Source organism: Cricetulus griseus, chromosome 6, assembly GCF_003668045.3.
Source record: "Cricetulus griseus strain 17A/GY chromosome 6, alternate assembly CriGri-PICRH-1.0, whole genome shotgun sequence".
Lineage (NCBI taxonomy): Eukaryota > Metazoa > Chordata > Mammalia > Rodentia > Cricetidae > Cricetulus > Cricetulus griseus.
In genome coordinates this window covers 102,921,572-102,933,869 of record NC_048599.1, presented here as the reverse complement: position 1 = coordinate 102,933,869, position 12,298 = coordinate 102,921,572, and the positions used below count along the sequence as shown (strand labels likewise).

At 45.0% G+C, this 12,298-nt stretch overlaps 1 protein-coding gene across 6 annotated transcripts in view; it reads left to right on the top strand.

Annotated features, from left to right (window-relative positions):
* Window positions 1-12,298, top strand: part of LOC100774346 (rap guanine nucleotide exchange factor 4) — a 295,338-nt gene that overhangs the window by 268,275 nt on the left and 14,765 nt on the right. For all 6 annotated transcript variants that reach the window (XM_027420185.2, XM_027420190.2, XM_027420187.2 and 3 more), the window contains 4 exons: window positions 4,439-4,564; window positions 4,968-5,146; window positions 7,903-7,993; window positions 11,596-11,646. In XM_027420185.2, the coding sequence (XP_027275986.1) occupies window positions 4,439-4,564; window positions 4,968-5,146; window positions 7,903-7,993; window positions 11,596-11,646 (447 nt within the window). The remainder of the gene's footprint in view (window positions 1-4,438; window positions 4,565-4,967; window positions 5,147-7,902; window positions 7,994-11,595; window positions 11,647-12,298) is intronic.

Sequence of the window (12,298 nt, the reverse complement as noted above, 5' to 3'; positions counted from 1 at the left end):
AATAAACATCTCTCAACATTGAGCAATTAAGAAATAAATAAATAACCAGGAAACCACATAAGCAAGGGAAAAGTGATTCCACAAAGTTGTCCTCTGACCTCCACTGGTGCCATGAAACATTTGCCCTTCCCCTGCCCCCACACATCATGCACACACACATCATTTTTAAAAACTGCTGTGTGTCCAGCTACCCTGTCCTGAAACTAATGCCTTAAACAGCCAGTGTCGCTGATGTTCCATCGAAGGTGCCCGCTGATGTGTTTGCCACACAGTGTGCTGGGGCCTGTCTTGCCAGCTGGTTCTTGGCGGCTGTGTTGAGCCAGTGGGTGGAGAGATAGGCATGTGGACTGTCTCCAGCTCCCTGGGGGCAGACACTAACTTTTTAAGCTTCTGTTTATTGCACACAGTCCTTCGGCTTCCAAGTTCAGGGTTCTTGCTTATCTTCCATTTTAAGGCCTGAGTGGTTGGAAGGAATTCGCTTGGCAACAAGAACTCTGGACATGAACCTCTCAGCTGGGGGCGCCATGTACCTCTCTGTGCTCACTGAGGTCAGACCTTACCTGAAGCCCCTTCTCAGAATTGTAGGATATCCTTCTCGAAAGAGTGGTCCAGAGGACCGCTGTGCATAATGGGGACCGAACCCTCAGATCTATCATCGCACACTTACCAAGTGTCTGCTAAGCGCTCAGTGCTGTGCTTGCTTCTGTGGCCAACATGAGAAGTGCCCTGGAGCATCTGTCCTTATGCCAGTGACAGTTAAATTAGGACGAGAGCAACCCAAGTGGTCCAGAAGAAAATGAACTTTAGTGGTAAATCGTGTTGTCTACAACAAGTAGAGTGCCAGCATAGATCCCAGTGCGGAAGGGCTTGGAGTTAGGAGCTCTACTCTCTTGAAATTGTATTTGAATATAAATGTTAGTACAAAGCCAATTACAACAAAGTTTCAGTGTACTGTAATTTGGCTTTCCTTTTATCCACTCACTGGTTCCTTAGACTTTTATTCAGTATCTGCCACATTGTTCCATGTTCTGTGGATGTTTCTGGCTGTGGGATAGTCTCAAAGACAAACCCTTCATAGAATCATGTTCCTCAAGGAGCTTTTGATGACTGTGTCATCAGAGAGAACCCACTGTGACAGGTTCTACTAGGGGAGGGGGGCATGTAGCACAAGCAGAGAGGGATGCTGGGTGTAGGTTGCTTAGCCATCACTTTGTCACTGACAATTAGCACTCTCTTTTACATGTTAAGTCTCTGGATATAAGACCATGGTGATGCTATTCTTCCAATTGCCTTCTGCCAGCATTAGTAAAAAACGTCATCTCTCCATAAGGTTGAGGAGGGAACTCTAGGGGTGAGTTCTCAGCCCCCTGTGCTGTGCAATCCCACATAAGCTCGGCAGTGCCTCACCAGCAGGACATTGCCATAGGAAAATGGCACAAGGAAGTGTTTCCTATGGGGTCCAGGCTCAGCATATAAATCCCCCACTTCAGAGAGAGGCACTGTTGCTGCTCACTGAAGAAGCATGAGGCGGGTCTGGTATTCCCACCCAAATGAAGATGGAGATTCTACAGGAATTTGTTTTACATCCTGGAGTGATGTAGGGATGACAGTCCAACATCCACTACCAAAAGGGCTTCCCATCTCCCAGTGTTGCAATCCACAACAATTGCTGGGTTAAGTAGTCCTATATATCAGACACCATAAAACCTCAAGGAAAGCACTAGAGATGAGGGTAGATGGAGTCACTCCAGCCTCAAGGAGGAAGCAGACTCAGTGAATAGGGTGGGGGCAGTTGTAGAATGGAGCAGAGGAGCTGTGCTCACAGCGGCAGCTACAGGAGAGAAGGGAGACTGCAGAGAGCCAAGCTGACCTGAGACACAGTCCCAACACCTGGAATTTAAAAGCTTCACCCACTGTTCCACTGAAACCTTCCCTGGGCTGAAACCATCCTCACCTGGTTCTATCATCTACTGGCCCATTAGCTTCAGGTCTGTTTGGAATTGTCACTTTCTGCCTTGTTCTTTGCGCTCTGCAGCATGGATTCATATCCAACCCCTAACCTGAGTGTCACACTAACCACACTTTCCTGTGCATTTGTAGCACTGTAATCCCTCTGGAAAGTGACCTACTTTGAGAGAGGGGACCTCCCTGTGCCATCGGCTTGGTTTACATACTGCACTTAAATTGCTCCCATTTAATACTCTTAACAAACCTGGGTATTAATACCCTAAGATGCCAACTTAGGTAGTATAACCCAGGTTACCTGGAGCTGGACCGTCAAAAAATTGAGGAATCATTTCAAGCAATGTGTTGCTATAATGGGGTTTATGTTCAGTCTGCTGTTTTCTGAGGCTGTCACTAACATGGTTTATTACCTTGCTTGTGACAAACCCCATCTCCTGAGCTGCTGCTCAGATACTCTTTAAAAGCTGTTATTTGGTTTTAGGGAGGAAACCTCGGAAATCCACGGGACCTCCTGTAGTAGTTCAGTACTTAACCCTAGCATAGGTGTGGTCTTTGGGAGCCCTTTCCACATAGAGGGATACTCCCTGAGCCAAGACACACGGGGGTGGGCCTAGGCTCTATCCCAAAGTATATGATAGACTCTGATGACACCCTATGGAAGGCCTCACCATCCAGGGGGAGCAGAAAGGATATGTGATAGGTAGGGTTTTAGTTGGGGAGGTGGTAGGGGAGAAGGGGAGGGAGAAGGGAACTGGGATGGTCATGTAAAACAATCTTGTTTCTAATTCAAATTAAAAAATAAAAAAAAGCTGTTATTTGGTCCCTCTCTGCAATCTGTTCCTCCAAATCAAGTCTCCTCGCAGCTTCCCCACTTTGAAGTCGTCCTTGCTATCAGCCCAACACGGGCCATCCTGAGCAAAGCTTTCCTCACTTGCTGCTCACGGGCTCTTTTACTCCTCCATACACACCGATTCCAAGTAGGCAGCATCTTTCAAAAGGTCCCTTCAGGTGCCTCCACCTGCCTGTCTGTGTACCTCATGGCCTAGTCTGTTGATGCTCTGTCTCCAGATGTGCAAATGAAGCCCAGCGAGTGGCCTGTATCCACAAGGAGCACTGCACCTGTTGGTGGAAGGCGGTGCTATCATACTGTAAACTGCTCATCTCACAGTCTGAGCTTTCCAATGCAGGAATCACCCACACCCTGAACATGTAGTTTCTCAGTGTCTAGAACACGGGGGCATTTACTGAATACAGTAGTAATGGAGATGTTGATGAAACCTGTATAATATTAGTGTTTCTAACATGAGCCCCTTTCCTTATTAATGCTGGGGCTGGAGCCAAGAGCCTTGAACCTAGCCCTGTGACATGAACATAGACTATCCAAATATTGGCAAATATTCTTTTCATCACTATATATTCTCAGTCTTATGGATAGGCATTAAGGTATTATACATTTGTCACTTGCCTTACAAAGAAAAAACACTTTATTGAGTATTTCTTTGAGTACAAAAGGAGATAAGTGAACCAAATGAAAACTTTCAACAAGAGTTTTGGCCAAAGTAGCAGAGTTTGAGCTTGCCCCAAACATGTGAATAGCATTCTCAGCCCAGTAACTCTCAGAGGATTAGGGACTTGGAAATCCTGTGTAGATTCAGTTCACAGCATTCTCCACCATGTCACCATTTTAGGTTGTATATGAAGACATGGCTGTGGCAATTTGACGTCAATCACCAACAGCAGTTAAGTGGTACCTTCGATAGAAATTCAAACTCCCATGCTAGTACTTGGCTTTATAACAGTTTCCATGGGGAAGGTCTCCAAGAGCATCTTCCATCTTTACTATGGAAGGGGAAGAGTTTTCAGGTACCTCCAAGCCCCAGGCAAAGGAGAATGGAAGTGTTATCTAATTATTCTTTATCAATGAAAACTCAGGAGTCAGATACTGGGGTAAGAACCTGTAAGAACTTGAATGAGCAGAGAAGTGGCAAAGAAGTGACCAGTGACCTCTTATCTCTTTCATTCCTCCATCCAAAAGGCAGAGACCCTTTTAAGCCCCGCCCTACTGCTTCCTGTCTCTCTATCTGTCCTCAGTCCTCCTGAACTTCTATGGTTAATTTTGGTCAGCTAGTAGCTAGTTCCACCCTCTTATTCAAAGCAAGCTTTATTGTCAGAAAGCGATCAAAATATCACACAACAGAGAACCTTCCCAGGTCATCCTTTGCCAAATCTTATTTTGCATGGCTTGCAGTTGATTATGGTGGTGGTGGTGGTGGTGATGATGGTAATGACAAAGATGGCCTTGAAGCAAGTACAACAAACAACAAAGGCATTCTTTTAACCTCAAAACCAGCATTTCAAAATATGCCTAAAAGTTTCCCCCAAATCCTTTCCCATCAAAAACTCCTGAGAGCATTTGGCATTTCACATGTATCCCTTTTGTGGTTCTGATCCAGTTTTTCACAATTATTCCCAGACTCCCTTGCCAGAACAAGAAGGCCCAACCACTGGGACAGTAGGAACTTTTGAACTGATGAGCTCGAAAGACTTGGCATACCAGATGACAACATATGACTGGGAACTCTTCAACTGTGTGCATGAGGTAAGGTGCCCAGCAAGGGACGTCCATGGGTTCCATAAGATTCTGGAGGGGGTCTGCTTGCTTCATTCAACTTGCATTTCTGTGTGCCTGCCATATGGAAACCACATGATGGGTTTTGTGCATGCCGAGCTTATAAAGTCCTCAAGTATTAAAGAAAAAGATCCCTGTGATGCTATGCTATGTCTTCCAGAGTCTATTAAGCCAATAACACATAGTTTATATTTATATATTCCACAAGCCTCATGAAGGCCCTTCAAATCTACATGACAAGTCACATCCGGGTTAGTGGTTGAATTCACATCTGCTGCTCGATAGAACGCTTTCTTGACAAATAGAGGAGCCAGGCTGGCGTTTTGATTTAAAAGCCAACAAATAAGTGAAATTGTTTTCCTTTCTGTTCTAGCTGGAGCTAATCTACCACACATTTGGAAGGCATAATTTTAAAAAGACCACAGCAAACTTGGATTTGTTCCTGAGGAGATTTAATGAAATTCAGTTTTGGGTTGTCACTGAGATCTGCCTTTGTTCCCAGCTCAGCAAGCGTGTTCAGCTTTTGAAAAAGTTTATCAAGATAGCGGCTCAGTAAGTATATTTAACTTTGGAGGGGAAAAATAGTCTTTGAGCTGTGTTCATTTGGTATACGCCTTAAAATGAAAAGCAGGGTGTAAGAACTGCCAGCAACTGAGTTCGTGGGGAGAAGACCGTCTTCTGACTTCCTAAAGGTTAACATCATTATATAAATTAACATCTTGTAATACAGGTGCTCCAGTCAAAAGCGGGGTCGGTTTTTCTCTGAACGCCTCATATTTTTTTCCCCTCCTTGTGTTGGAAGAGTGCTTTAAGTAAACAAATGTTCCCTTTGCAGAAACTTCTGTTGTAAGGCTCTTGGAGCCGGTGTCCCACATGACACGTTCTCACCAGTAGAGGGCAGTAGAACACACTGGAACAGCAGCTTATCCAACTCAGCCGGAATAAAATCAGTAAAATGCATAAAGGCCAGCTAACCTGGTACTAGGAAATCATCTCCATACACATCAGAGAAAGCAAACATCTTATAAATATTCTATTTTAAAAGACTTCTTGAGAAACAATTTATTTACTGCAGGGGCTAGGTAGGTTTCTCCCTGACATGAATTTAATCTTCTCTGGCTATTTAGATACGCCTGACGACCTCCTGTTTACTTCCATGTTTTTGGTATCACCACAGTACTAAAAATAAAAAAGCTAAATGTAGCCTGTGGCTGTGAGACTCCTTCCCTTTCTAAATGCAGAGCCCGAGCTCAGGAAGGTTGGGAGAACAAGTGACCACGGCCAGGCAATTTTCTTGAGCCAAACAGTTCGGATCCCACACGGAGTCTCATTGCCAGAGCTAAACAAAGAAGGAAAAGCTACTTGGTGTTTTATAGGTGCTGGCTTGCCAAATGCCTTGAGCTGTTTTGCCAAAAATGCTGAGGGCACAATAGAATACCAGGTCCTTTGAATTCACGTGCTGCTTGCTGTTTCTTTGGAAAAGCTGGCTGTCTGAAGGAAGGTTTAGTCGAGTGTGGCCACTTTTCCTAGCAGCACGAACAGCCCCTGTGCGGTGAGCAAATGCCTTCATGTGTTTGGAATGAGCGGATTATGGAAACTATGACAGGGTGTGCCTTCCCATGGCAGGGAGCATGTTCCCTCTTCACCTTAGCCCTCAGTGCCAAGTGCAGCCCGGAGGGAAGGGGGGGCCTGCCTGTTGTTTTATGGAGGTAACACAGATGGGCCTCTCAAAACACTCAGGAATATGTTTTTAAATGTTTGGCCTTTGTAACTTACCCCTCTTCCTTCTGACTCCTGTTGATTAGTTAGGTGGACTTGGCCTTGTCTTTACCTCAGCTGATTATTTAGCCATTATTCAGCAGTGTTCTGGGGCCACTGTCCTGTAATGAGCCTGTTTACTCACTCAGCCGGCTGTTAAAGACTATGGGCTTTCTAACAAGAATGAAACAGAAAGCTGTGGGTGATGCCATTTGGCCTGCTGGCTTTAGAGAGCTGCAGCATTGTCTTTAAGTTCTTGGTAGGAGCCCTGGTAGGAGCTTAGCAGAGTTGAAGGAGCAGGACTGGGGTAGGCATTTTTATCTTCTGTTCACATGAGAAGAAACTGAGGCATGCAGTCATCTCCTGACTTGAATGACAAGCAAAGCTGGTAACAGAGCAGGTCTGAGCTCTGGGCCATTCTCCCACAGGCACTTGCACAAGACAAAGGCAAGGATATGTACATGGTGGTGGCATTAGCCCTGAACCTGGGAGCCACTACCCCGGCATTATATTGTCTTTGCTTGTTTTCTCATGTGTGATCTAACATACTGTAGCTCCTCTAAGGTGCATTTTCCCGTTTCCACAGACATGTAGAAAAGTGCTCATTGCTAGTTTTTGAGTTGAATATGAGCAGCCAGAGCAACCACTTAATGAGCCTTCTACAAAAATGTTTATTCAAACATTTATGTTGCCGGTCAGCTTAGATGACCATGTTGATTTGTGGTGAAGGATTTGTGTTTATTATGAAATAAACGCTTTCCCTTTTTAGGGGCCCGGCATGAAGAACTTAGGGTGTGGTGGTTGTTGTTTGCCATCAGGTATACCAAGTACCTGGGATAATATCACCATTTTAATAAGAATTTCTAGGCTTGGCCCAAGTACCTCATTCCCAAATGTAGATCTATAAATACTCATAATGGCATAAACCCAGATTCAAGATTATCAACCTCCCTAATGTCAGCTCAACAGAAAATAAGGTTATTTTGTTATTGATGCAATAAATTACCTCCCAACTTCAAAGTCCTGGAGAACAACCTCCAGGATCACGCCTTGTAAGCTGATACTTTTCAACAATTTAGTGTCATTGATGTAGCATGCAGGATCCAGGGTGGCCGCAGCATTGTGACATCCTTAACTTCTTCCACCAGCCAGCTCAGAGCATCCACCTCCAGGTCTCTCAAATTCTCCAACATTTTGCCTTCCCCTTTCCAATGCCATAGGATATCTCCCCTCACCCCCTCCACATTCACTACAGCTTTTAGCAAATTTAGGATTACAATAACAACCCTCTGGGGAGGTGAATTTAAATTACTTCTCAAAACCCAAACCTCAATGGCCAAAACCATCAACTTTCTAAAACTATGGTGGGGTGTCAAACAGCAGAGCATGGCTACCCAAGCAGAATTTCCACAGGGCCCTGAATCTATCATTGCCAGTTCGTGTAAACGAGTCCTGATGAATATTAATGACTATCAGCAAATAGAACTCTATTTTTTTAAATCTTGAGCAAAAGTGGCATTCTACTTAAACACGAACCTCTTGTGTTTCAGCTGCAAGGAGTACAAAAATCTAAATTCCTTTTTCGCCATCATCATGGGACTCAGTAATGTCGCCGTGAGCCGATTGGCACTAACCTGGGAGGTGAGCTGCTGCTGGATTCCAGCTGTGACTTTTGCCTTAGGAATAAAACCAGAGGCCCTCCAGTGAGCTTGTCTATAGAAATAGCACTCACACTGGTGGAACAATGGGAAAGGTGGGACCCTCGGAGGGAGATGACCTGTCTCCTTTTTCTAGTTACCTTGTAGTGAGAATTTAAAAAGAGACTGTCCAGGTGGGGGCAGTAGGGGGGGTGGCAGGGGACCTTAGCTTTCCCATCTCTGCAATGTAAATAATCATAAATGCAGGTCTTACATGCGACAGGAAGGAACAGCTCTGCTCAGATGGCTGCAAAAGTCACTTTGCACACAGGTTCAGTTGTCTCCAAACAGTCTTGCTTATTGCTTTTGCACCGAGCCTTGCCTATGATTGAAAGAGAGCAGAAGAGCCATTTTATCCAAGTAGTCATTTTGCTTCTGGGAGAAACATCCCAGAGACCAACTGTTGGGAGCAGCTGAGGACCGGGTGTCTCATAACCACCTGGTGACTCCTCCCTCCAGAGAGGAGCAACAGTTGGCATGGATTGTCTTTGGAGCTAAAGTTATAAAGGTGCGTTATGAATTTCTGTAACAAACAGGATGGTGATTCATTGACAGTTCAAAAACACCTTCATTTGTCATTAGCTTAGTACTCAGAATGTGCTCATCCCCGAACATGTGACATAGTTAGAGAAATACTAAACTCCAATAGAATATAGTCACAAAAATAAACTCTTGATAAATATGCATAAGCATGTGTGTATGAGGGACTGCAGAAAAAGAAGGCAAGCAGTATCTGAGAGCCCCACTTTGCCATGTGGGTGTTTAGTAGCAACTGTTTGCATCCACATTCCCTTTGGAGTTAGTTTCCTATCCATTTCCCTCTTGAGAGTATTTTCTTCCCCCAACTCTCCTAAATATTCCCATTGTTTATAAGGCAGGTCCTCACAAGTCCTCTGTCTTGAGTTTCCCTTAAAATTCCAGGCAGATGCAGCATACAGTTCATCCCCTGAATATAGGCATGAGGGAATCGGTGAGGCCTTCAAGCCAGGCAGCTGTATCATCTTCCAGCCCATGGAAGAACAGAGTTGGTGTGCCAATAATAAGCAAGCAAAGAAGCGGTTGTGCAGTGCCCCTATCTCACGGCCCAAGCTTCCAAAGATCTCTAGAGACCCAGGGTTCCCCTCAGGTAGTCTGCACTCCCCAGCCTGCCTCTGGCTCCTGATCCCCTCCCCGACACAGAGTCCAAATGGGTTGGTTAGAAGAAAGGAAAGTTCTACAGTTTGTTGAGGGCCCATGGAGGCCAGCTGTAGGTTCCAAGGAACAGCAACCAGATAGTGAGACAGAGCACTGCCTGGGCCCTTTAGGCTGCCACAGAGACCCCCTAGGGAGGATCTAACTGGCTAACTGGCCAGTGTAAGAGTGCCATGAGTCTATGAACTTTTATTTCTGTCGTTGTATGTCTCTGACAGAAAGATTAGCCTTTTTGTGATTTATAAACCTTCATTTCTTTTTTGAGTCGGTGTGATTATGTAATTCTGTAAGGAGAACTTTCACTCATGAGCATCTTTGATTAGAATTATTTCTTTGTGTTTGATGAAGACCTCCCAAGGGCTTCTCACACAGCTCTGGTGAGCACTAGAGTGGACACACGAGCAGTGTAAGGAATAGGGCATGGTCTCAGGGGACTGTAGGACAACTGTAAAACAGTCAGTGAGCAAAGGGGGAAATAAGAAGGCTTGTGGTAAGAAGCTGGAATCAGGGGAGCAACCCCCATCTGAGGGGAGGTCACTGAGGGTGTGGGCCTTGACCTATTGCCACATTGGGAGGACAAATCCCTGTAGTGGAGGACAGCCTGGATGTTGTACGGTGCTGAGCTGCCTCAACTGGCCACACCCGCTATATTTCAGTAGCACTTCCTATTGCCCCACCCCCACCCCACTATCGTGACAACAAAAAAAGCCTGCTGACTTTCCTAGCCATCCCCCAGAATGGCTAATGGTCCCGACTAAGAAACTTCTTTGGAAACTGTGTAGATAGAGAACCGCAGAAATGCTTGTTGCCTTTGTCTGAGAATCTGGCTAAGAGAGCCAGGATGACAGAGGTGTGATTAAAAGCAGACTATATCAATGAACATTGACACAAATGTTCTAAGCCACACAGGTCTGTTCAATATGTAGTCCTGGGTATGTAGCCCTGGTTGGCCTTGAACATACAATGGAGACCAGGCTTAGCTGGAACTCACAGAGATCCACCTGTCTCTGCCTCCAGAGTGCTTAGATTAAAGGTGTGTGCTGCTGTGCCCAACACCAAAAAGGTCTAATTTTTAAAATGGACTGCATTTACTACCCAGTGCAGTGATACTCCGTGGCATTCTCAGACCCCTAATGCCTGGCACAGATCTCAGCCTCAAATTTGTCTTCTGAGAGATAATTTCCCATATTCTGGAAAATGGGTAGTAGGGGATGTGGAGGATGTCAAGGCACTGGCTTCCAGAAACAAAATACAAGTTTTACAGGTGATTAAATGGGAATATGTTGGTTTGACCAAACACCAGAGAATAGGCAGGAGTTTTCTGAGACTGCGGAGGGTGGTGGAGGGTAGAAGGTGGACCTCACTGAGCAGATCAGGGCCACTGGGACTCTCCAGGTCTCAGGACTGCTGATGTTTTCTCACTCGTCGCTCTGCTCCATCTGGGTTTGTCAGTAGAAAGTTCAGCTTTCCAAAAGCAACACTCCACAAACTGGGAAGCAGTGGATTGAAAAGGGATCCGGCACTGATCTCCTGGTGTCTCTCAGCAGATGCACCAAGTGGTGCTGTCAAGCATAACCCATTGACACAAGAGGACAGCATCCTGCTAGAACTCCCACATTTTCATTACAGCCAGGCAGAGAAACCATGCACAAGGAAGGGCTTGGAAGGGCAGCTTGGAGCATAGAAGAGAAGTAACAGAAAAGCAAGCGGGGACTGTGAACCAAAGGAGCAGGGATGACCAGTATGGCTTAGGGACACTAGGGCTGTGAGACTAACTCCTCCCATCTGTAATACACAGGCTTCAACTATTCAAAGGAAACCAAGTTCCTCAGTACCTCATCACTGTTGGGCACTGAGGAAATACAAGTTAAAAAAAAAAGCAACTAAAAAGAAAAAACTGTCAGAAGGCCCTTTTCTCATGTGGCTTTCTTTTTAAGGAAGGCTTCGTCATTCCTAAATTCTTTTAATCCTAACATTCTTCAGTCTAAACGTCTAATTGGAGAAATCAAAGAGTTAAAGAAACAGGGGTTTGGAGGGTCCAGGCCACTTGTAGTCTCAGGAATACAGGCAATCCTGATTATAAAACTATCCAGTCAGGAATAGATTATAAAAGCAGTAAGGCCGAAGCAGTCACAGCTTCTCGGAGTTCAGCTTCAGTAAGACTTTTCAAAGGCAAGTTCTCTGTATTCCAGAGATTATTCTCAAGTGACAGGGCACACAGTAGTTCATCCTGGTCCAGAGGTGTTTGACTGGAGGCCAGAAGAAATGGATTTTTCTTAGAAATGGTAGCACACACAATCCATATCTAGATATAGAATCTGACAGCTGTGTGTGTCATTTTCATTTTATTAACAGAAACTGCCAAGCAAGTTTAAGAAGTTCTATGCAGAGTTTGAAAGCTTAATGGTAAGTGACAGTGGCTTCTTTATTCTGTTCACTGTCCACATTAATCCAATTTCTGATTAGCTCAAGTTCTCATTGCAGAAATTTTATCTGTCCTTGTTTGACTTTAAGAAGTTTATGATCCCTTTTAGTGCTGCTAAAACAAGCATGCCTGACTAATGAATGGCACCCTCAGGAGCTAACTTAAAGAGGACTTATGTCCCACATAAGGTCAATTTGTGTAACTTAGAAAAGCAGTGTAATAGGGCTCCTACCTAACACAGCTCAGTTTGGCTATGGGTTGAAAGCTACATCTCTTGGCTTGCCAAAATTATGTCTCCCTGTTGTCTGGGAGGTGTTACCAGACAGGCAAGGGATGAATGGGTCTTGCTGGGAGGCAGGGCATGGTTCAGAGGGCAAGTTAGGACTGGCTATGTAAGGTAGAGGATGGGGTGGGGAGTCAGCCAACCTTTGGAAGAAGGTGGGGCTTCAGGGGTGGGGAATTTGTAGAGGTTTGTCCTACACAGTTCAGTTTTGCATTCAGAGGGGTGTTTCCCCTTGGCTCCTGTAGGCTCCTTCAAGCCAGAATGGAAACAAATGCACAATACTGTCTCACCCATACGTGATGTTGTTTTAAAACCAATCAAACCTGTTTAAATCTGCCTTTCTTCCATAG